Source organism: Macaca nemestrina, chromosome 7, assembly GCF_043159975.1.
Source record: "Macaca nemestrina isolate mMacNem1 chromosome 7, mMacNem.hap1, whole genome shotgun sequence".
Classification (NCBI taxonomy): domain Eukaryota; kingdom Metazoa; phylum Chordata; class Mammalia; order Primates; family Cercopithecidae; genus Macaca; species Macaca nemestrina.
In genome coordinates, this window is record NC_092131.1 from 68,806,872 (window position 1) to 68,831,242 (window position 24,371).

The following is a 24,371-nucleotide window of genomic DNA, read 5'->3' on the forward strand; positions in this document are numbered from 1 at the left end:
CAATGGTTGAACTAGTTTACAGTCCCACCAACAGTGTAAAAGTGTTCCTATTTCTCCACATCCTCTCCAGCACCTGTTGTTTCCAATTTTTTAATGATTGCCTTTCTAACTGGTGTGAGATGGTATCTCATTGTGGTTTTGATTTGCATTTCTCTGATGGCGAGTAACGATGAGCATTTTTTCATGTCTGCTGGCTGTATGAATGTCTTCTTTTGAGAAGTGTCTGTTCATATCCTTTGCCCACTTTTTGATGGGGTTGTTTTTTTCTTGTAAATTTGATTGAGTTCTTTATAGGTTCTGGATATTAGCCCTTTGTCAGATGAGTAGCTTGCAAAAATTTTCTCCCATTCTGTAGGTTGCCTGTTCACTCTGATGGTAGTTTCTTTTGCTGTGCAGAAGTTCTTTAGTTTAATTAGATCCCATTTGTCAATTTTGGCTTTTGTTGCCATTGCTTTTGGTGTTTTAGACATGAAGTCCTTGCCCATGCCTATGTCCTGAATGGTATTACCTAGGTTTTCTTCTAGGGTTTTTATAGTTTTAGGTCTAACATTTAAGTCTCTAATCCATCTTGAATTAATTTTTGTATCAGGAGTAAGGAAAGGATCCAGTTTCAGCTTTCTACTTATGGCTAGCCGATTTTCTCAGCACCATTTATTAAATAGGGAATCCTTTCCCCATTTCTTGTTTTTCTCAGATTTGTCAAAGATCAGACGGTTGTAGATGTGTGGTGTTATTTCTGAGGGCTCTGTTCTGTTCCATTGGTCTATATCTCTGTTTTGGGACCAGTACCATGCTGTTTTGGTTACTGTAGCCTTGTAGTATAGTTTGAAGTCAGGAAGCGTGATGCCTCTAGCTTTGTTCTTTTGGCTTAGGATTGTCTTGGCAATGCAGGGTCTTTTTTGGTTCCATATGAACTGTAAAGTAGTTTTTCCCAATTCTGTGAAGAAAGTCATTGGTAGCCTAATGGGGATGGCATTGAATCTACAAATTATCTTGGGCAGTATGGACATTTTCACAATACTGATTCTTCCTATCCATGAGCATGGAATGTTCTTCCATTTGTTTGTGAACCCTTTTATTTCACTGAGCAGTAGTTTGTAGTTCTCCTTGAAGAGGTCCTTTATATCCCTTGTAAGTTGGATACCTAGGTATTTTATTCTCTTTGAAGCTATTGTGAATGGGAGTTCATTCATGATTTGGCTCTCTGTTTGTCTGTTACTGGCGTATAAGAATGCTTGTGATTTTTGCACATTGATTTTGTAACCTGAGACTTTGCTGAAGTTGCTTATCAGCTTAAGGAGATTTTGGGCTGAGACGATGGGGTTTTCTAAATATACAATCATGTCATCTGCAAACAGGGACAATTTGACTTCCTCTTTTCCTAACTGAATACCCTTTATTTCTTTCTCTTGCCTGATTGCCCTAGCCAGAACTTCCAACACTATGTTGAATAGGAGTGGTGAAAGAGGGCATCCCTGTCTTGTGCCACTTTTCAAAGGGAACGCTTCCAGTTTTTGCCCATTCAGTATGATAGTGGCTGTGGGTTTGTCATAAATAGCTCTTATTATTTTGAGATACGTTCCATCAACACCGAATTTATTGAGAGTTTTTAGCATGAAGGGCTGTTGAATTTTGTCAAAGGTCTTTTCTGCATCTATTGAGATAATCATGTGGTTTTTGTCTTTGAGAACTTTAATTTTTTAAAAATCATTATTAGAACTGAAAGTTTACACACACTAAACTCATGAATAGCTGCTTCTAGGAAAGGAAGGTAATATTCCCAGGAAAGGAAATGTAATAGTGTTCAATTCATTTATATAGTGTGCTTTTTCTTTTTATGTTTTATTTACACATTTACGCACACAAACACATATACATCTGAAGCAAATATTAATATGTAAATTCTCAAGGGTGATATCCAGGATTGTGCTATAATATCTCAATTTGTGATGTTCACCAAGTTACCCAACCTTTCTGTGCTTGTATTTCTTCATCTGTAAAATGGGAATAACAGAATAATACTCTTAAGAGTGTTAGAATGATTAAAAGGCATTTAGTCTGACACAAATAATTTTACATATAGCTTTATAAATATCTGATAAATTAAGCTTGTTGTTATGATTATAAACTATATTAAAAATATAGTATTGACTGCTTTTCAAATTTATGACCATAAATTTCAAACTGATGCTCAACAATGCCCTATAATCATACTACACTTTAATAATGATCGAATTCTTCCACTCTCCTAAATAGCTACTCCATACCTTTTTCTCTTCAAATCTCACAAGCCTCTCCTCTACCACCTGCTTCAGCTGATGATCTTGCCACATCAAGAAAACTGAAACAACTGGACACCTCCACTCACCCTCCACCCAATCGCTACATCTGTGCTCACTTGCTCTGCCTTCCTTCTTTTTAGAATGGATAAAGTGACCCAGCTACCACAATTTCTGCAATTACACTCTGGATAGTATCTTTTGTACTTAATATTCCAGGGTTTCACTTTTATAACCAGACCCTCTCCCAAACATCATTAATTTCTCCTTCTAGCCTGAATTATTCCCAGCAGCAAATAAATATTATATTATTCATCTTTCTTTCTTTCTTTTTTTTTTTTTTTTTTTTGAGACGGAGTCTCGCTCTATAGTCCAGGCTAGAGTGCAGTGGCCAGATCTCAGCTCACTGCAAGCTCCGCCTCCCGGGTTCACGCCATTCTCCGGCCTCAGCCTCCCGAGTAGCTGGGACTACAGGCGCCCGCCACCTCGCCCGGCTAGTTTTTGGTATTTCTTAGTAGAGACGGGGTTTCACCGTGTTAGCCAGGATGGTCTCGATCTCCTGACCTCGTGATCCGCCCGTCTCGGCCTCCCAAAGTGCTGGGATTACAGGCTTGAGCCACCGCGCCCGGCCTTTTTTTTTTTTGAGAAAGTCTCACTCTGTTGCCCAGGCTGGAGTGCAATGGTGTGGTCTCGGCTCACTGCAACCTCTGCCTCCCAGGTTCAAGCAATTCTCCTGCCTCAGCCTTCCAAGTAGCTGGGACTACAGATGCATGCCACCACACCCGGCTAATCTCTGTATTTTTAGTAGAGACGGAGTTTCACCATGTTGGCCAGGCTGGTCTTGAACTTCTGACCTCAGGTGATCCACCCGCCTCAGCCTCCCAAAGTGCTGGGATTACAAGCGTAAGCCACCATGTCCAGCCAATATTATCCATCTTTAAAAACCAAAACCCTCTCCCTCCAGCTACCATCTCTTTTTCATTCAAAGCAAAATTTTCCAAAAAGTTGTCCACATTTGTCCCTAGACCTTAATCTCTCCTCAACCTAGTCTCTTAAGGAAGACTGACAAATTAAACACAGATTTTTAATGTTTATAAAAACATATACAGTGGCAATTTATCAACCAAATAACCATGAGAATGTATAAAGGATCATTATATAAGACATAAGTGATTAAGATATATATATTCCCAAAAAAGTGGTAGCCTAAAATTTGGGAACAATTTTAAGTAAATATCATCCTCTGAGAGCATAAAAGCATATATACCAAGACTTTAGAACACCTTATTAAGTTTGTGAAGACCACAAGTTTTCATCAGGAAGATCAAAATGAGCCTTAATTAAGACAAACTATAATTCTACCAAATGAGTCTTGTCTGAAAAAACTATTCAGAATGTAGGACAATGGTCAGCATAAATGTCTATGAATCAGAGCCAGTGAAGTAAAAATCTATGCCTGTGCATTCAAAGCTATCCAAGGTATTTTGATCTGCTTCGCACACTTGTTTGCCAAGGAAAAAGTCAAAACTGTTCTCATTAATTTAGCTGTACACCATATGTCTCTTATTTGCTCAGCTCTTTAAGAAAAATATTTTTAAACATGCCAGGCTACAGACCACACTTAACTCATGATTACACCACCAAGGTATAGTTGCTTAGTCTCTTTGCTATGCTTACATAAAATATATTATCCAAATCAGTAAAAGATAAGCACCGACAAAAATAAGGAGAAACCACATACACACTCCTTGTTCTTTTAAACAATTAAAACTAGGAATAATAAAGCTCAAAAAGGTATGGAGGAGGGCATGGTGGCTCATGCCTGTAATCCCAGCACTTTGGGAGGCCAAGGTGGGAGGACTGCTTGAGCCAAGGATTTTGAAACTGTCTGGGCAACATAGCGAGGCCCTGTCTCTACAGAAAATTTAAAAATTAGGCATTAGCGGTGCATGCCTATAGTCCCAGCTACTTGGGAGGCTAAAGCAGGAGCGTCACTTGAGTCCAGCAGGTTGAGGCTATAGTAAGCTGTGTTCATGCCACTGCACTGCAGCCTGGATGAGAGTGAGATTCTGTCTCAAAACAAAACAAAATAATAAAGAAAAGAAAATAAATTTTAACTGACAATTAAAATTCAATAATATGTAAAATTCTGTTTCTCAAGTTGTACTAGACACATTTTAAGAATTCACTAGCCACACGTGCCTAGTGGCTACTGTACCGGACAGTATAGATATAAAATATTTCTATTATTGCAGAAAGTTCTATTGGACAGAGCTGTTGTAGAAAAAGATCTGTTTCAGTATTACATTCATTTCATTATATTAACTCATCATTGAAATACATAACTATACATTTTTAATAATTTATTCTTTTTTTGTCCCAACATCTTGAATAAGATGTTCAGTAGAAATTCTTGTAAAAATGAAACAAACTGTAGCACATAGATTCTAAAAATATATTTAGAACTAAAAATACAGAGTTAACATTTTAACTCCTTCTCCTTGGGAAAGCTAACCCACTGTATCTTTCTATCTAAATATATGCCAACAATTTTCAAACTATATATCCCAACCTGAGCTACAGTTAGAAGTAGTCATTAATCAGCACCATAAGACAGGGAAATAAATAAATAAATGCATGTATGTATGTATGTCGTCATCTACAGCGGGGGTCCCTAACCCCTGGGCTGTGGGCCGGTGCCTTTCCGTGGGCTGCTGGCTGTTTGCGCAGCAGGAGGTGAGTAGGGCAAACAAGCATTACTACCTGAGCTCCACCTGCTCAGCTGAGGCATTCTATTCTCATAGGAGCACAAACCCTACTGTGAACTACGCATGTGAGGGATCTAGCCTGTGCATTCCTTATGAGAATCTAACTAACTCCTGATGATCTGAAGTGAACACTTTCATCTCAAAACCATCCCCCTCCCCGCAACCTCCATGGAAAAATTGGATTCCATGAAACCAGTCCCTGGTGCCAAAAAGGTTAGGGACGGCTGATGCACAGGAGAGTGACGTTATCTACTTAATAAATTATGATACCTCACTTTCATTTTCAAAAGTGAAAACAAAACAAGCCAACACGTAACAACTTGAAAGTTTTTATGAGAATCACCTTTGTTACAGTTAACCCTGGCAAAAGAATTATGTGAACAATCTAAACTACTTTCTTACCAGGTCTCTTTGATCTATAATATTCTCATTCTACATATGAAAACACTTTTGCGTTTTTTCTTATCGACTGAAGTGCTGAGCAAGGTTAAGTCACATTGATAAATGTTTGTTGCAGGTTAGTATTTATAAGGAATTTATAATGAACTGGTTATTCCCAGGATCTATTTGTGTTAAAATTTTAATTCTGATTACTATGTGAATATTACCAACTTACTTATATTATTCAAGAACACTTTCTCTGCTAAAATTATGAATAAGACTTCTAATTAAACTTATGAAAAACCAAACTGAAAACTATCCCTTTATCTGAGTGCTAGTTATATCACTGTGCTCAAATTGTGGGAAAAAATCACATTATATGCTTAATACTTGCACTTTCCTGTATGTGTATGATATACAATAAGAGATTTTTACTTTTTTAGAGATTCACAGAAAGATGCAAAAATACTACAGAGAGGTCCTGCACACCCTTTACACGATGTTTACATCTTTCATAATTATAGTGTATTATAACAGCCAGAAAATTGACACTGGTACAACTCATGTGTACAATTCTGACATTTTACTGCATGTGTAGATTTATGTAATCACTACCACTCTCAAGATACAGAATTATTGTACCACCAAAAACACCTCCCTCGTGCCACCCCTTTATAGTCATACGTACTCCCCTCCCCATTACTATCTCAAACTCTTGCATCCACCAATCTGTTTTCCATTTCTATACTGTCATTTCAAGAATGTTATATATGGCCGGGCACAGTGGCTTACGCCTGTAATCCCAGCACTTTGGGAGGCCACGGTGGGTGGATCACTTGAGGTCAGAAGTTCGAGACCAGTCTGGCTAACATGGCGAAACCTGTCTCTACTAAAAATAAAAAAAATTAGCCTAGCCGGGCGTGGTGGCATGTGCCTGAAGTCCCAGCTACTCGGGAGGCTGAGGCAGGAGAACAGTTTGAACCCGGGAGGCAGAGGTTGCAGTGAGCCGAGATCACACTATAGCACTCCAGCCTGGGCGACACAGTGAGACTCCATCTCAAAAAAAAGAATGTTATATACATGCAATAATACAGTATGTAAACTTTTGAGACTGGTTTTCTTCACTCAACCATTGAGATACATCCAAATTGTTGCACATTTCAATAGTTCAAGTTCATTATTTATAGTTTGATTCCACTGTGATCAAAGAACATACTCTATATTATTTCACTTCTTTTAAATGTGTTGAGGTTTGTTTTATGGCCCAGGATACAATCTATCTTGTAAAATGTTCCACTGCTACTTGAAAAGCATGTGTATTCTGCAGCTGTTGGGTAACTTGTTCTACTATAAGTGTCAATTAGGTCTTATTGGTTGAGGACACTGTTCAGTTCTTCTACATACTTGCTGAATTTTCTCTTCGGTTGTTCCATTACTTGCTGAGAAAGGGATGTTGAAATCTCCAATTATAACTGGATTTGTCTTTGTTCCTTTCAGTGCTATCACTTTTTGTTTCCCATACTTTGTAGCTGCTGATGGCATATAGACATTTAACATTTGCTATATCTTCTTGACCTCATTTTCTTTCGATTAATGTTTGCATGGTGTATCTTTTCTATCCTTTTACTTTCCACCTACTTATACTATTATATTCGAATGAGTTTCTTATAGACTGTATATAGTTATGTCGCTATATAACATATAAGGTCCAAATAAATGAAACACGTTTTAAAAATCACACTAAAAGCCAGGCACAAAGGGTCGTGCCTGTAATCCCCCGCTATTCAGGAGGCCGAGGAGGGAGGACTGCTTGAGGACAAGAGTTTGAGACCAGCCTGGGTAACACAGAGGAACCTTGTCTCCAAAAACAATTTAAAATAAAATAAACATTACCCAGGCATTGTGGCATGTGCCTACAGTCCCAGTTACTTGGGAGGCTGAGAGTGGAGGATTGCTTGAGTCCAGGAGTTCAAGGCTACAGTGAGCTATAATCACGCCACAGCACTACAGCTGGGTGACAAAGTGAGATCCTGTCTCTAAAAAATTTTTTAATAAATTTTTTAAATCACACTAAAATATAAAGGAGTGAAAACCAGAAAGCAAATTTCTTGATCTCCAGTCCAAATGCCTTTTCACCTAAGCCAGTCTTGTTCTAAACATGCAAACTAACTAAAAGCACATATAAGAATGTTAGATGAACAGATACATTGTAGACTGTTCAACACTGTATAAAATTTTGTACACATATTATGCTTCAGCAGAATTAGCTCCATCCTAATAAGGTAGCCAAATTTGTGTACTAACCTTTAATAACCATTTATATACCACAGAGTTTTAAAAGAAAACTTAAACGTTTTAAAATCCTTATTAGTTTATAAGATTGAGTCTGCTACTGAAAATAATGAGAATAAAATGTTGATTACTTGAAGAAACTAGGTGTATACTTGCTAATAAAACCTTTAAGTAATAAGAATGTTTGGATCAAAACCACAGTGAGATTCCACCTCACACTAGTGAGAATGGCTACTATTAAAAAGTCAAAATAACAGATGTTGGCACGGTTGTAGAGAAAAGGGAATGCTTATACACTGTTGGTGGGAATGTAAATGATTAGTTAGGCCACTGTGGAAATCAGTTTGAAGATTTCTCAAAGAACTTAAAACAGGACTACCATTTGACCCAGCAATCCCATTACTGGGTAATATCCAAAAGAAACTAAGTCGTTCTACAAAAAAGCACAAGCACCCATATGTTTATCATAACACTATTAACAATAGCAAAGACATGAAATTAACCCAGATACCCACCAACGGCAGACTGGATAAAGAAAATGCAGTACATATACACCATAGAATACTACGCAGCCATAAGAAAGAATAAAATCATGTCCTTTGCAACAACATGGATGCAGCTGGAGGCCATTATCCTAAGTGAATTAATGCAGAAACATAAAACTAACCCATTCTTACTTATAAGTGGTAGCTAAACACTGGGTACACATGGATATAAAAGAGACACTGGGGACTACCAGAGCAGAGCGAGGAGAGAGAGGGAGGCAAGGGCTCAAAAACTGTGGGTACTGTGCTCACTTTCTGGGTGATGAATTCAGACATGCCCCAAACCTCAATATCACACAATATACCCATGTAACAAACCTGCACATGTACCTTGTGAATCTCAAATAAAAGTTAACATTATTAAAATATTTTTTAAAAGAATGTCTGGAATAGAGCACATGAGAAAAAAGGTAAGTTAGAGCAGTTTTTTCTGACTACATAAGCTAAGTAAGGTTTTCTCCTTTTTCAAAGTATTTAATGGTGCAAAGATAAATTATACCTTGTCATTATGGAACTATTTAAAATAATTTCTGCTAACTCATCTTAGCATGCTAAGATGCTAAGATTGACTTCCACGCTAAGTCAATGGAAATCTAAAACACTTCTTCCAAGTAGTAACATGTTAAGAAAATATATACATTTTATAAATTATGCCTAACAGACTAAATGACAGATAATCTCAAATGCAGAATCCATATTCTTCAGAAACTTAGTTATTTTAGTTGTCATATTATTTTTTAACATAAGTATTTTAAACTAAAATATTTTAAAATTGAAGAAAAATCTTAAAGACAATTATTAGTGAGAAGGACTCTTCATGAGTCCCAATAAGTCAACCGTACATAAAAGAAAGGCAGATTACTTTAGAACATCACCATCTCTGTTTTACAGAAGTCACTATTCTGTTTGTTTTTTTGTGGGAACAGAATCTCACTATTTTGGCCAGCTTGCTCTAGAACTCCTGGCCTCAAGCAATCCTCCTGCCTCATCCTCCCAAAGTGCTAGGATTACAGGCATGAGCCACTGTACCCAGCTAGGAGACCATTATTTTGAGAGAGAGAAAACCATGACAGGTAAAATTTACTGCTCAAAGTTACACAAAAAAGTAACAGCAATGATAAGATTTTAAAAGCCTAGGCCGGGCATGGTGGCTCACACCTGTAATCCCAGCACTTTGGGAGGCCGAGTCAGGTGGATCACCTGAGATCAGGAGTTCGAGACAAGCCTGGCCAACATGGTGAAACCCTGTCTCTACTAAAAACACAAAACTTAGCCAAGCATGGTGTTGCATGCCCTGTAATCCCGGCTACTCGTGAGGCTTGAGGCAGGAGAATCGCCTGAACCCGGGAGGCGGAGGTTGCAGTGAGCCGAGATAGCACCACTGCACCTCAGCCTGGGCAACAAAGGCGAAACTCCATCTCAAAAAAAAAAAAAAAAAAGGCCAAAGTCCCCTCATTCATTATCATTTTGTTAACTGAAACACAACATAAAAGAAAAGAACCCTGAAATCTGTTCAGTGAGTTTTTTTTTTGAGACAGAGTCTCTCTCTCTGTCGTCAGGCCAGGTTCAAGCAATTCTCCTGCCTCAAGCCTCACGAGTAGCTGGGATTACAGGCGCCTGCCACCATCCCAGCTAATTTTTGTATTTTTCATAGAAACAGGGTTTTGCCATGTTAGCCAGGCTGGTCTCAAACTCCTGGCCTCAGGTGATGCACCTGCCTCAGCCTCCCAAAGTGCTGGGATTACAGGCGTGAGCCACCACACCCGTCCTGTTCAGTGACTATTTAAATAGCATGTACCAATGTACCAAGAGCAAACACAGAAAATTTTTGTAACTTTAGGTAGGAATGAAGCTAACTGAGAAATACATTTATCAGCATTACTCTAATTCATGCTAGAGCCTCAGGAGTCATTTAGCCGTTCTCACTCATCATAAATTTTGGAACAATACAGAAAATTCCTTTACTGTGTCTGTAGAATTACTCGTCTATGACATTGAGATTACAGTTGACACAGGTTGGCCCTCTGTCAAACCAAATACTCTGTAGAATGGACATATATCTCTTTGATGAAGGTATCAATTAAGAAGCTAAAAAATTAATGAAAAGTCGGAGACCAGGTTCCATTTCTAGTATGGTAAACTCAGACTGACTCTCCTACACATAACTATAAATTCCAGACGATATGCAAAAAAATAACTGCCTGAAGCCCTTGGGCATGAACAAAAGCAGGAAGACTTAGAAAAGAAGAGGGAGCTTGGAAGAAGAAAGGAATAACAACTAGGTATGGGGTGAGTTTTCCATTTTTATGTTTTAGCCTGATGGAAGACCACAGTGAGTTGCAGCACACAGCAGTCAAAACTCGATAAAACTTTCTTGCCTGAAGAACAAGTGCACAGAGCCCAAGCCCGAGGCAATAGGATTGGGATATCCTAGAAAGGAGAAAGCTGGAAAGGTACAGCCCAATATTCTGGGTACAATCTCTGCCCTAGTCTATGGCTGATTCCTGAGCAACACATATGTATGGCAAATTTAAGCAGTTTTCAGCTAAAGCAAAAAGAACTGAACCAATACTTGAGTTGTTCCCCACCACAGAAGGGAAAAGGCTGCAGTCTGAGCCCATCCAAGTTAATGGTCTTCTACAGTAAGACCAATAACACTCTTAGAGGAATAGAATAGAATCTAGAATTGCCACAGTGTCTAGTATCCAATACAAACTCATCAAGAAAAAGAATGTGACCCATTCTTAAGGGAAAATATTATCACTAGAGGCCAACCTCAAGATGACCCTGATGTTAGAATTACCATACAATGACTTTAAAGCAGTTATTATAAAACTAATATACTCAGTGGTTTAAAAAAAATGCTTATAATGAATAATAAGATTAAAAACTCAGCAGAGAAATCAAGTTATAAAAAAGGAATCAAATGGTAATTTTAGACCTGAAAAATACATCTAAAGTAAAACTTTTACCAGACAGGCTTAATAGCAGAATGGAAATGACAAAGGAAAGAGTCAGTAAACCTGAAGATAGATCAAAAGAAATTGTTGATTCCCAGGCAAGATGGCCAAATAGGAACAGCTCCGGTCTGCAGTTCCCAGTGAGACCAACGCAGAAGGCGGGTGATGTCTGCATTTCCACCTGAGGTACCTGGTTCATCTCACTGGGACTGGTTAGACAGTGGGTGCAGCCCACAGAAGGCAAGCAGAAGCAGGGTTGGCATTGCTTCACTCGGGAAGTGCGAGGGTTCAGGGAATTTCCTCCCCTAGCCAAGGGAAGCGCGAGGGACTGTGCTGTGATTGATCATGCAAAAACTCCATCCGAAGGTCACCAACAGCAAAGACAAATGGTAAATAAATCCATGAAGATGAGGAAAAACCAGGCAAAAAGGCTAAAAATTCCAAAAACCAGGATGCCTCTTGTCCTCCAAAGGATCACAACTCCTCGCCAGCAAGGCAACAAAACTGGACAGACAAAGAGTCTGACAAACTGACAGAAGTATGCTTCAGAAGGTGAGTAATAAACTCCTCCAAGCTAAAGGAGCATATTCTAACCCAATGCAAGGAAGCTAAGAACATTGATAAAAGGTTAGAGGAATTGCTAATGAAAATAACCAATTTAGAGAAGAACATAAATGACCTGATGCAGCTGAAAAACACACCACAAGAACTTCATGAAGCATACACAAGTATCAATATAGTCAAATTGATCAATCAGAGGAAAGGATATCAGAGATATCGAACACCAACTTACTAAAATAAAGCATGAAGACAAGATTAGAAAAAAAAGAATAAAATGGAATGAACAAAGCCTCCAAGAAATATGGGACTATGTGAAAAGACCAAACCTAGGTTTGATTGGTGTACCTGAAAGTGATAGGGAGAATGGAACCAAGTTGGAAAACACTCTTCAGGATATTATCCAGGAGGACTTCCCCAACCTAGCAAGATAGGCCAACATTCAAATTCAGGAAATACAGAGAACACCTCAAAGACACTCTTTGAGAAGAACAACCCCAGGATACATAATTGTCAGATTCACCAACATTGAAATGAAGGAAAAAACGTTAAGGGCAGCCAGAGAGAAAGGTCGGGTTACCCACAAAGGGAAGTCCATCAGACTAACAGCAGATCTCTCGGCAGAAACCCTATAAGCCAGAAGAGAGTGGGCACCAATATTCAACATTCTTAAAGAAAAGAATTTTCAACCCAGAATTTCATATCCAGCCAAACTAAGCTTCATAAGTGAAGGAGAAATAAAATCCTTTACAGACAAGCAAATGCTGAGAGATTTTGGCACCACCAGGCCTGCCTTACAAGGGCTCCTGAAGGAAGCACTAAATATGGAAAGGAAAAACCGGTACCAGCCACTGCAAAAACACACCAAAATGTAAAGACCATTGACATGATGAAGAAACTGCATCAACTAATGGGCAAAATAACCAGCTAGCATCATAATAACAGGATCAAATTCACACATAACAATATTAATCTTTAATTAATTAAAAGACACAGACTGGCAAATTGGATAAAGAGTCAAGACCCATGGGTGTACTGTATTCAGGAGACCCATCTCGTGCACAGACACGCATATGCTCAAAACAAAGGGATGGAGAAAGATTTACCAAGCAAATGGAAAGCAAAAAAAAAAAGCAGGGGTTGCAATCCTAGTCTCTGATAAAACAGACTTCAAACCAACAAAGATCAAAAAGGACAAAGAAGGGCATTACATAATGGTAAAGGGATAAATGCCACACAAAGAGCTAACTATACTAAATATATATATACCCAATACAGGAGCACCCAGATTCATAAAGCAAGTTCTTAAGAGACCTACAGAGAGATTTAGACTCCCACACAATAATAGTGAGAGACTGACACCCCACTGTTAATGTTAGATCAACGAGACATAAAATTAACAACAATATTCAGGGCTTGAATTCAGCTCTGGACCAAGCAAACCTAATAGACATCTACAGAACTCTCCACCTCAAATCAACAGAATATACATTTTTCTCAGTGCCACATAGCACTTATTCTAAAATTGACCACATAATTGGAAGTAAAACACTCCTCAGCAAATGCAAAAGGACAGAAATCATAACAAACAGTCTCTCAGACCACAGTGCAATCAAATTGGAACTGAGGATTAAGAAACTCACTCAAAAGGCCAGGCGCGGTGGCTCAAGCCTGTAATCCCAGCACTTTGGGAGGCTGAGACAGGCGGATCACAAGGTCAGGAGATCGAGACCATCCTGGCTAACACGGTGAAACCCCGCCTCTACTAAAAAATACAAAAAACTAGCTGGGCGAGGTGGCGGGCGCCTGTAGTCCCAGCTACTCGGGAGGCTGAGGCCGGAGAATGGCGAAAACCTGGGAGGCGGAGCTTGCAGTGAGCTGAGATCTGGCCACTGCACTCCAGCCCGGGCAACAGAGCAAGACTCTGTCTCAAAAAAAAAAAAAAAAAAGAAACGCACTCAAAACCACACAACTACATGGAAACTGAGCAACCTGCTCCTGAATGACTACTAGGTAAATAATAAAATTAAGACAGAAATAAATAAGTTATTTGAAACCAATGAGAACAAAGTCACAACATACCAGAATCTCTGGGACACAGCTAAAGCAGTGTTTAGAGGGAAATTTATAACACTAAAATGCCTACAGGAGAAAGCGGGAAAGATCTAAAATCAACACCCTAACATCACAATTAAAAGAACTACAGGGCCGGGCGCGGTGGCTCAAGCCTGTAATCCCAGCACTTTGGGAGGCCGAGACGGGTGGATCACAAGGTCAGGAGATCGAGACCATCCTGGCTAACATGGTGAAACCCCATCTCTACTAAAAAATACAAAAAACTAGCCGGGCGAGGTGACGGGCACCTGTAGTCCCAGCTACTCGGGAGGCTGAGGCAGGAGAATGGTGTGAACCCGGGAGGCGGAGCTTGCAGTGAGCTGAGATCCGGCCACTGCACTCCAGCCTGGGCGACAGAGCAAGACTCCATCTCAAAAAAAAAAAAAAAAAAAAAAAAAAAAAAGAACTACAGAAGTAAGAGCAAAGAAATTCAAAAGCTAGCAGAAGACAAGAAATAACTAAGATGAGGGCAGAACTGAAGGAGATAAAGACACAAAAAACCCTTCAAAATATCCATGAGTCCAGGAGCTGGTGTTCCGAAAAGATTAACAAAATAGACCACTAGCCAGACTAATAAAGAAGAAAAGAGAGAAGAATCAAATAAACACAATAAAAAATCATAAAGGGGAGATCACCACTGATCCCACAGAAATACAAACTACCATCAGAGAATACTATAAACAACTCTATGTGAACAAACTAGAAAACCTAGAAGAAATGGATAAATTTCTGGACACATACACCCTCCCAAGACTAAACCAGGAAGAAGTCGAATTTCTGAATAGATCGATAACAAGTTCTGAAATTGAGGTAGTAATTAATAGCCTACCAACCAAAAAAAGACCAAGACCAGACGAATTCACAGTCGAATTCTACCAGAAGTACAAAGAGGAGCTGGTACCATTCCTTCTGAAACTATTCCAAACAAGAGAAAAAGAGGGACTCCTCCCTAACTCATTTTATGAGGTCAGCATCATCCTGATACCAAAACCTGGCAGAAACAAAACAAAAAAAGAAAATTTCAGGCCAATACCTCTGATGAACATTGATGTAAAAATCCTCAATAAAATACTGGCAAACCAAATCAAACAGCACATTAAAAAGCTTATCCACCACCATAAAGTCAGCTTCATCCCTAGGATGCAAGGCTGGTTCAACATATGCAAATCAATAAACGTAATCCATCACATAAACAGAACCAATGACAAAAACCACAAGATTATCTCAATAGACGCAGAAAAGGCCTTCGATAAAATCCAACACCCCTTCATGCTAAAAAAAAAAACTCAATAAACTAGGTAGTGATGGAATGTATATCAAAATAGTAAGAGCTATTTATGACAAACTCATAGGCAGTATCATACCGAATGGGCAAAAGCTGGAAGCATTCCCTTTGAAAACCAGCACAAGACAAGGATGCCCCCTCTCACCACTCCTATTCAACATCGTATTGGCAGGGCAATTAGGCAAGAGAAATAAATAAAGGATATTCAAATAGGAAGAGAAGAAGTCAAGTTGTCTCTGTTTGCAGATGACATGATTGTGTATTTAGAAACTCAGCCCAAACACTCCTTAAGCTAATAAACAACTTCAGCAAAGTCTCAGGATACAAAATTAATATGCAAAAATCACAGGCATTCCTATACACCAATAACAGAGAACCAAATCATGACCAAACTCCCATTCGATACACTACTACAAGGAGAATAAAATACCTAGGAATACAACTTACAAGGGATGTGAAGGACCTCTTCAAGGAGAACTACAAACCACTGCTCAAGGAAATAAGAGAAGACACAAACAAAAGAAGAAGAAACATTCCATGCTCATGGATAGGAAGAATAAATATCGTGAAAATGGCCATATTACCCTAATTAATTTACAGATTCAATACTATTCCCATCAAGCTACAACTGACTTTCTTCACAGAATTAGAAAAAACTACCTTAAATTTCATATGGAACCAAAAATAGCTCATATAGCCAAGACAATCCAAAGCAAAAAGAACTAAGCTGGAGGCATCATGCTACCTGACTTCAATCTATATTACAAGGCTACAGTAATCAAAACAGCATGGTACTGGTATCAAACCAGATACATAGACCAATGGAACAGAACAGAGGCCTCAGAAATAACAGCACACATCTACAAGCATCTGATCTTTGACAAACCTGACAAAAACAACCAATGGGGAAAGGATTCCCTATTTAATAAATTGTGTTGGGAAAAGTGGCTAGCTAGATGCAAAGAACTGAAACTGGACCCTTTCCCTACACCTTATACAAAAATCAGCTCAAGATGGATTAAGGATTTAAACGTAAGAACTAAAACCATAAAAACCCTACAAGAAAACCTAGGTAATACCATTCAGGACATAGGCATAGGTAAAGACTTCATGACTAAAACAACAAAAGCATTGGCAACAAAAGCCAAAATTGACAAATGAGATATAATTAAAGAGCTTCTGCACTGCAAAAGAAACTATCAGAGTAAACAGGCAATCTAAAGAATCGGAGAAAATTTCTGCAATCTATCCATCTGACAAAGGGCTAATATCCACAATCTACAAGCAACTTAAACAAATTTACAAGAAAAAAAGCAAACAACCCCATCAAAAAGTAGGGGAAGGATGTGGGCGAAGGATATGCCAACAGACACTTTCAAAAGAACACATTTATGCAGCCACCAAAATATGAAAAAAATGGTCATTACAGAAATGACCATCACTGGTCATTACAGAAATGCAAATCAAAACCACAATGAGATACCACCTCATGCCAGTTAGAATGGCAATCATTAAAAAGTCAGGAAACAACAGATGCTGGAGAGGATGTGGAGAAATACGAACGCTTTACACTATTGGTGGGAGCGTAAGTTAGTTCAACCATTGTGGAAGACAGTGTAGTGATTCCTCAAGGATCTAGAACTAGAAATACCATTTGACCCAGCAATCCCATTACTGGGTATATACCCAAAGGATTATAAATCATTCTACTATAAAGACACATGCACACATATGTTTACTGCAGCACTGCTCACGATAGTAAAGACTTGCAACCAACCCAAATGCCCATCAATGTTAACCTGGATAAAGACAATGTGGCACATACACACCATGGAATACTATGCAGCCATAAAAAAGAATGATTTCATGTCCTTTGCAGGGACATGGATGAAGCTGGAAACCATCATTCCCAGCAAACTAACACAGGAACAGAAATCCAAACACCACATGTTCTCACTCACAAGTGGGAGTTGAATAATGAGAACATATGGGCACAGGGAGAGGAACATCACACACCGGGGCCTGTGTGGGGGTGCGGGGCCAGGGGAGGGATAGCATTAGGAGAAATACCTAATGTAGATGATGCAGCTATTAGAACAGCAGTTATTATCTTATTTCAAGATATTCTGCTGTCACTCTTCTGGTAAATATATTTATTTTGGTAAGATAAAATGGTCAGTGAAAAAAGACAATTACAAAAGACAGTGAATGGTACAACCGCATAGAGTGATTAAAAGAATTTGAATAGCTATGTGTATAAATGTATACCCAAAAAAATCTCTGAAAGATATATACCTACAACTAAATTCTGGGAAGGACACACTAAGATGACAAAAGGGATTTTTCACTTCTTTATACATTTCCGTGTTGTTTGGATTTTCTAAAGTAAACATGCATTATTACCTCTACAAGCAACAAAAACAATAAAAACATTCCATTGAGGGAGAAAACAGCTTTCTATAATATGGACAATTACCTCCAATCATTCTGTTTGGATTACTTATCATTGTTGTTTTCAAAAATGTATGATGATTTTTCTTAAGAGAAAACAAACATATACTCCTCTCTTCTTCCATTCCTGTATATTCCACATCCCAGTTGCCTTTCAAAGAGAAATAATAACTATTGTCTTTACATACCTGGTGGAGGAAACATCATCCTACGGTCCTGTTCCCATGGAGGTGACAGAGACCCAGTGTCAGAGGGAGCCCTATGAGGATCGGTTAGCCTATCACAGCTTGATTCTCCTCTTTCATTGGTAATCTGATGGTCCAGAGGATTCCCTGGGCCTCTTGAGCCTAATTAAAGAAAAAAACATACAAATCTGTTTCATCTTAAAAAGTCTTATATGCTTGTTTTACACATAAAATCAGTGGTTAAATCATAAGTTATAAATATGAAGTCTGAAAAATAAGGGTATAGAAAGTAAATTGCTATGATTCCTATGCCAGATGTAACAGGATAATTATAAAGTAATTATAAGAAATGATTAAATAAAAAATATAAAATAAATAAAATATAAAATATTTAAAATAAATATAAAAATAAATGATTAAATAAAAACATAAATGATTTTGTTGCTTAAACTAGTATGTCATAGTCCAAATGAGCATGATTCCTTTAAAACAGTCATCTTAGCAGTTCTATATCTATTTTAGTAATTTTGCTACTATTTAAAGTATTTTTCAGAAAAATTCTTTTGGAAATGCACTCAGATTAACTTAAGAGCCATATAAAAAACTGCATTTCAAAGTTAAAACATGACTCTCTACTTCTGTCCAAATTCACTGAATAGTGTTAGGAGTCAATGAGAAGATAAAAAAGATAAATACTTCTGCTCAAAAATGATTTTAAGTAGCCTGATTTAAAACATTATGTACAACAGACAAATTGGCACTAAATGGCTTTTAGTAATTTCTAAATATCAAATTCACATTCAAAAGGAGAATTCATAAGTTCTGAAGACAAGTCTAAAATAATAGTTTCAAAAACAACAGCACTGTTGAAATAATCACTTTAAATGAGCTAACATCCATTTTGGATAAGAAAATCTGGTATGTTTACATTTATAAAGGGTGGTAATTTTAAAGTTCCCTTCTTAATGACTACAGAAAAGATAGTACCTTAATTAAAAACCCACATTCAGGGCGGGGTGCAGTGGCTCACGCCTGTAATCCCAGCACTTTGGGAAGCCAAGGAGGTTGGATCACCTGAGATCAGAAATTCGAGACCAGCCTGGCCAACGTGGTGAAATCCTGTCTCTACTAAAAGTACAAAAATTAGCCGGGCATGGTGGCAGGTGCTGTAATCCCAGCTATGAGCGAGGCTGAGGCAGGAGAATGGCTTGAACTCAGGAGGAGGAGGTTGCAGTGAGCCAAGATCGTGCCACTGCACTCCAGCCTGGGTGACAGAGTGAGAACCCATCTCAAAAAAACAAAAAACAAAACCCATATTCAGTTAAAATGGAAAAGACAAATATAAAAAAATTTTGGCCTGGTGTGGTCGTTCATGCCTGTAATCCCAGCACTTTGGGAGATGGAGGCGGGCGGATCACAAGGTCAGGAGATTGAGATCATCCTAGCTAACATGGTGAAACCCCATCTCTACAAAAAATACAAAAAATTAGCCTGGCATGGTGGCGGGCGCCTGTAATCCCAGTTACTTGGGAGGCTGAGGCAGGAGAATGGCGTGAACCCGGGAGGCAGAGCTTGCAGTTAGCCAAGATCGCGCCACTGTACTCCAGTCTGAACAACAGAGCGAGACTCCGTCTCAAAAAAAAAAAAAAAAAAAAAATTTAACATTCAATAAAATATATTAATACCTCATTTATGTGTCATTGAGGGGGGAAAGGGGGGTCTCCTCAAAATTATATTGTACAGGAAACAAAAGCTTATTATTCTCAAGGAATAGCGTTAAAAAAAAATTTTTTTTTTGAGATGGGGTCTCACTCTGTTGCCTAGACTGGAGTGCAGTGGTGCGATTCTCAGCTCACTGCAACCTCCACCTACTGGGCTCAAGCAATTCTCCCACCTCAGCCTTACAAGTAGCCGGGACAACAGGCATGCGCCACCACACTTTGCTAATTGTTGTATTTTTTGCAGATACAGGGTTTTGCCGTGTTGCCCAGGCTGGTCTCGAACTCCTAGGCTCAAACAATCCCATCACCTTGACCTCCCAAAGTACTAGGATTATAGGTGTAAGCCACTGCACCCAGCGGACAATTTTTTTTCAATAGAAGCCTAACTAAAATAGCCAGGCGCAATGGCTCATGCCTGTAATCCTAGCACACTGGGAGGCTGAAGTGGGTGGATCACCTGAGGTGAGGAGTTCGAAACCAGCCTGGCCAACATGGTGAAACCCCATCTCTACTGAAGATACAAAAATTAGCTGGGTGTAGTGGCACATGCTTGTAATCCCAGCTATTCACGAAGCTGAGGAACAAGAATCACTTGAACCTGAGAGAAAGGGGTTGCAGTGAACCGAGATCATGCCACTATACTCCAGCCTGGGTAACACAGTGAGACTCTATCTCAAGAAAATAAAAAATAAAAAAAGAAGTCTAACAAAAATGCTTCCTCTATTTCAGTACCTCCTTTAAGAGAACAAACCAAAATTAATTTTAACTTTTCTTGGTAACTAGTACAAATCAGCATAAGCATTCAAGTTTAATATATAGTAATCTTTAAAACAAATTTTCCATCTACTCCCTTTAGTAGAATCAGATCTACTGGCTTTTACATCAGGAGGTAAACTATCATTTTGCCTTATGAGTATACGTTCTATCAAATTCCCCAAATCTTTCCTTCTCGCTTCTTCATCCTAATAATTAGCTCATTAGAAGAAGAAGGCTGGGAAAGCAGAAAATGCGCAAGCTGTCAGTTAGGCTGAGTTCATCTGGAATGAAGCACAGAGATTTAAAGGAGACATTCAAAGGCCTTCCCTCCTGATTGCTTACTTCCAGAAGACCAAAGTTACAGACCAACTGATTACCCAGTGAAAATTACAAACCTAAAAATGCTAATGGTTAAAGTTTTCTATTCAAACCAAGTTACATACAATTTACTCTAAGAAGAAATTGTTTTACTCGTACTCAATATTATTCAAATATACCACTCATCCAAACTTCAAATTAAAAAGATAATAAAAGTAAGGAAAACAACAGGTACTCTCCATCCTCCTTTGGATCATAGAAAGTTTTAGTTCAAATCAACTCTGTAAGACCCGATGACAACTTACCTAGAACTTCTGTAGCTTTTTAAACAAATAGTAAAACACCCTTGCAGATAATCTAAACACACTGTATGTTTAAATTAAATAGGAGAGGAAAGAGGAGAAATCAAATGTAAATTTTAATCATTCCAAATATTCAATTGACAAGCAATCCTTGACTTACGTAATTCAATTTCCAGTGATTCATATTTGCAGTTTAGCCAATTATACCCTTATTTCTAGGGCACTGTTTTTTCAGACTGCTAGCTCTTACTCATTTGTGATGTGTGAAGTTTAAAAAATAATGCTAATTAAGATTAAATTAATGAAATGGGATAAAACTGAATAGAAAGCATCAAAACTGTAATGGTAAGTACTATTTCATGTAGCTGGTTTCAATTACATTTTGATCATATTTATGTTGGTGTACAATATGACATGATATAAAATACATTTCTTAATGTAAGTCAAGGTAAAAAATGGAGAGGTGGGAGTGGACTTAGATAACTAAGTCCTAAGCTTGCAGCAGACATGTCAATCTCAAAATCAGTCCCTTTCCTGAAGTGCTCAATGCAAAGCCTCCCTAAGGCGCTAAGTATCAGTCTATAGGGCAGTCCCTTTCCCTAGGAGCTTCCAGTTCAAAATCAACACAAGCAAAGGCTCTGTAGGGACCCCAGGCTGTGGCCCAATCTACCGGGGGGACTGGGAGGTGGACAGGAACAGTTCTAAGTGAAGCACAATGAGGGTGGAGAAAGAGGATACAAACAGGATACGGGCAAAGGGAGAATATCTCATGAACATAGAGTAGAAAGTTGATTTTCTCATATTCTTTGAAGGCAATTCCAAAGGAAGAGTTCCAAAAATATTTGGAATAACGGCAGCTTCAACTAACAAGTACACAGACTTCCTGAGATACTATTTAGATGAGCACTATCCATCTGAGTATACGAATTTTGATTTGTTGTATTTAATTTGGTGTTTTTGTTTAGATTCATTAATTTATGTTCTTATCTCAAATTCAATCTGGTAAAATCACTGATACAAAGGGTGGGAATGTTTCACTGGTGAAGAATGCCATTAACTCTTATAAAACACATACTTGGAACTGAAAATGTAAGACTTCTGATTCTGAAATAAATAGGGCTCTATATCTTTGAATTTCGACACAAATTAAGGGAAAACTTTAAAGCAACTTGACGAAGAAAGTATGGTGAGAGATCAAAAAAGGAAAACTCCAGGTACACAGGAGTTTTCAAAGGTAATAGGGCCTTTTGTAACACCAGGGTGATGCTGATGAGATAAATGTAGAATAGCTAATGATTAGGCCTGAGGTACCTACAGAAATTCTCAACAACATACAAGTGGGTGACAGCAGACAATTGTGGCTTGGTTTCCCAACGTTTTTTTTTTTTTTCTTTTTTTGAGATGGAGTCTCACTCTGTTGCCAGGCTGGAGTGCAGTGGTACTATCTTGACTCACCACAACCTCCGCCTTCTCGGTTCAAGCAATTCTCCTGCTTCAGCCTCGTGAGTAGCTGGGACTATAGGCGCCCACCACCACACCCAGCTTATTTCTGTATTTTTAGTAGAGACAAGGTTTCACCATGTTGGCCAGGATGGTCTTGATCTCTTGACCTCATGATCTGTCCCCTTCGGCTCCCAAAATACTGGGATTACAGGCATGAGCCACCATGCCCGGCCCCCAGTGTATTAACAAATGATGTAGACCACAGTAAAGGTTCCCAACAAAATTCTAATGTTTCATCAAAACACAATTTTATGGTGATTCACACCTGTAATCCCAGTACTTTGGGAGGCTGAGGCGGGTGGATCACCTAAGGTCAGGAGTTCGAGACCAGCCTGGCCAGCCAACATGGCAAAACCCGTTTCTACTAAAAATACAAAAAAAATTAGCCAGGAATGGTGGCATGTGTCTGTAATCCCAGCTACTTGGGAGGCTGAGGCAGAAGAATCATTTGAACCTGGGAGGCGGAGGTTGCAGTGAGCCGAGATCGTGCCACCGCACTCCAGCCTGAGCAACAAGAGCGAAAACTGTCTCAAAAAAAAAAAAAAAATTACATATATATACATACACATATATAATTTTATGCTAGGTTATACTGTTATTTTATTTCATGTGGTCTTATAAAATTTTATATTACATCATGTAATATATAGTTTTTAAGAAGTCAAAAATATGGTTTAAAAAGATACATATCAAGTCCTTGATCAAAATGTTATCTAATATAGCACTGTTTCTAAGAGAAAAACACATCAAAATTAGATATCATAGAGATCCTTTTCCAAATAAAAGTTATTTACAATAAGTGCAAGGAATGCCTGTATTTTCCAAATGTGTATTTTACAGATCATTTTTAAGGTAAGTTGAAATGAAAATATAAAGTAAGGAAGAAATCTAGAGTAATAAAGATGTTTAAACAATATACCTCTTCCTCCTCCCCCTGGAAGCAAAGGTGAGAGTCTGAGTGGACCCTCCAACAAAGTTGGAGGAGAGAGAAAAGCTCTCGTTTCAGATGAAGGCCGACCCAATGGTGAGGGACCATATGGGGAATGCTCTGGAATAATTAAAACAGCATATTTAAATTCATAGTTTCACTTAGCTACACTACAGAGTTAGAATCCCATTTCAACAATTACCATCAGGTCATCCTATTGCCAATTTAAGTTTAATCTATGTCCTGAATGTATCCTTTGATTTTGCTAATATAGCACAGAATTTAATACAGACCCTGGTGTTTTCAATATTTGTCTACCAGACACTTTAACCAACAAAAACATCAACCTATTGGGAATTAATACACTTAAATAATCATTTATATTAAGAAGGGATATTGGAGATATATTTTAGAGTTACAGGAGCATAAAGTTAGATCTTTTGGGGGTTGTTTTTACTGGCAGTATGCATCCGGACATTTCAGCTAGTGAGACTTGCAACACAGAAGCACTCAGTTTAAATCAGGGCCAGGTAGGCTGTATTGGGCCACAAATTGTTTAAATAATGCTCAGATTATGAAGAGGAGAAAAATGCATAAAATACTTTGAAACAAGATTACAATTTACTTTTGATTCATTACCAGTAAGTTTACAAATACTAATTATCAAATAAATCACTTTATCTATAATCTATACAGCCAAGACACCTACCACTTTACAAACTTCACCACTCTCAAATAATGGTTTTGTTTCCAAAGTCAAAAATCAAAAACAAAATACAAACAAAAACCACCAAAATAACATTTTTAAAACATGTTAAATGTAAAACATGAGTGTAGCTGGTATAATATTCAAACCAGCTACAAGAAAGATCAAAGCATTATTTACCCTCCTTGAAACTTTTGTGTTGGATTCAGACAAAAAAAAAAATCCTTCTGTGTACTTCACCCCAATCCAAACTTTACTACCTGAAATTTGTAATAATCTATTATTTTTTAAATGTAGAAATAGACTTTTATTTTAATG

General features: G+C 38.2%; 1 protein-coding gene across 17 annotated transcripts in view; it reads right to left on the minus strand.

Moving 5' to 3' along the window:
* The window catches only part of LOC105478019 (MIA SH3 domain ER export factor 2), a 144,750-nt gene that overhangs the window by 36,344 nt on the left and 84,035 nt on the right, over nt 1-24,371 (minus strand). For 11 of the 17 annotated variants that reach the window (XM_011734990.3, XM_011734989.3, XM_011734998.3 and 8 more), the window contains 2 exons: nt 23,339-23,467; nt 17,823-17,981 (listed from right to left, as the gene is read on the minus strand). In XM_011734990.3, coding sequence (XP_011733292.2) covers nt 17,823-17,981; nt 23,339-23,467 — 288 coding nt within the window. The remainder of the gene's footprint in view (nt 1-17,822; nt 17,982-23,338; nt 23,468-24,371) is intronic. The other 6 variants (XM_011734992.3, XM_011734991.3, XM_024791592.2 and 3 more) reach the window with 1 other exon arrangement.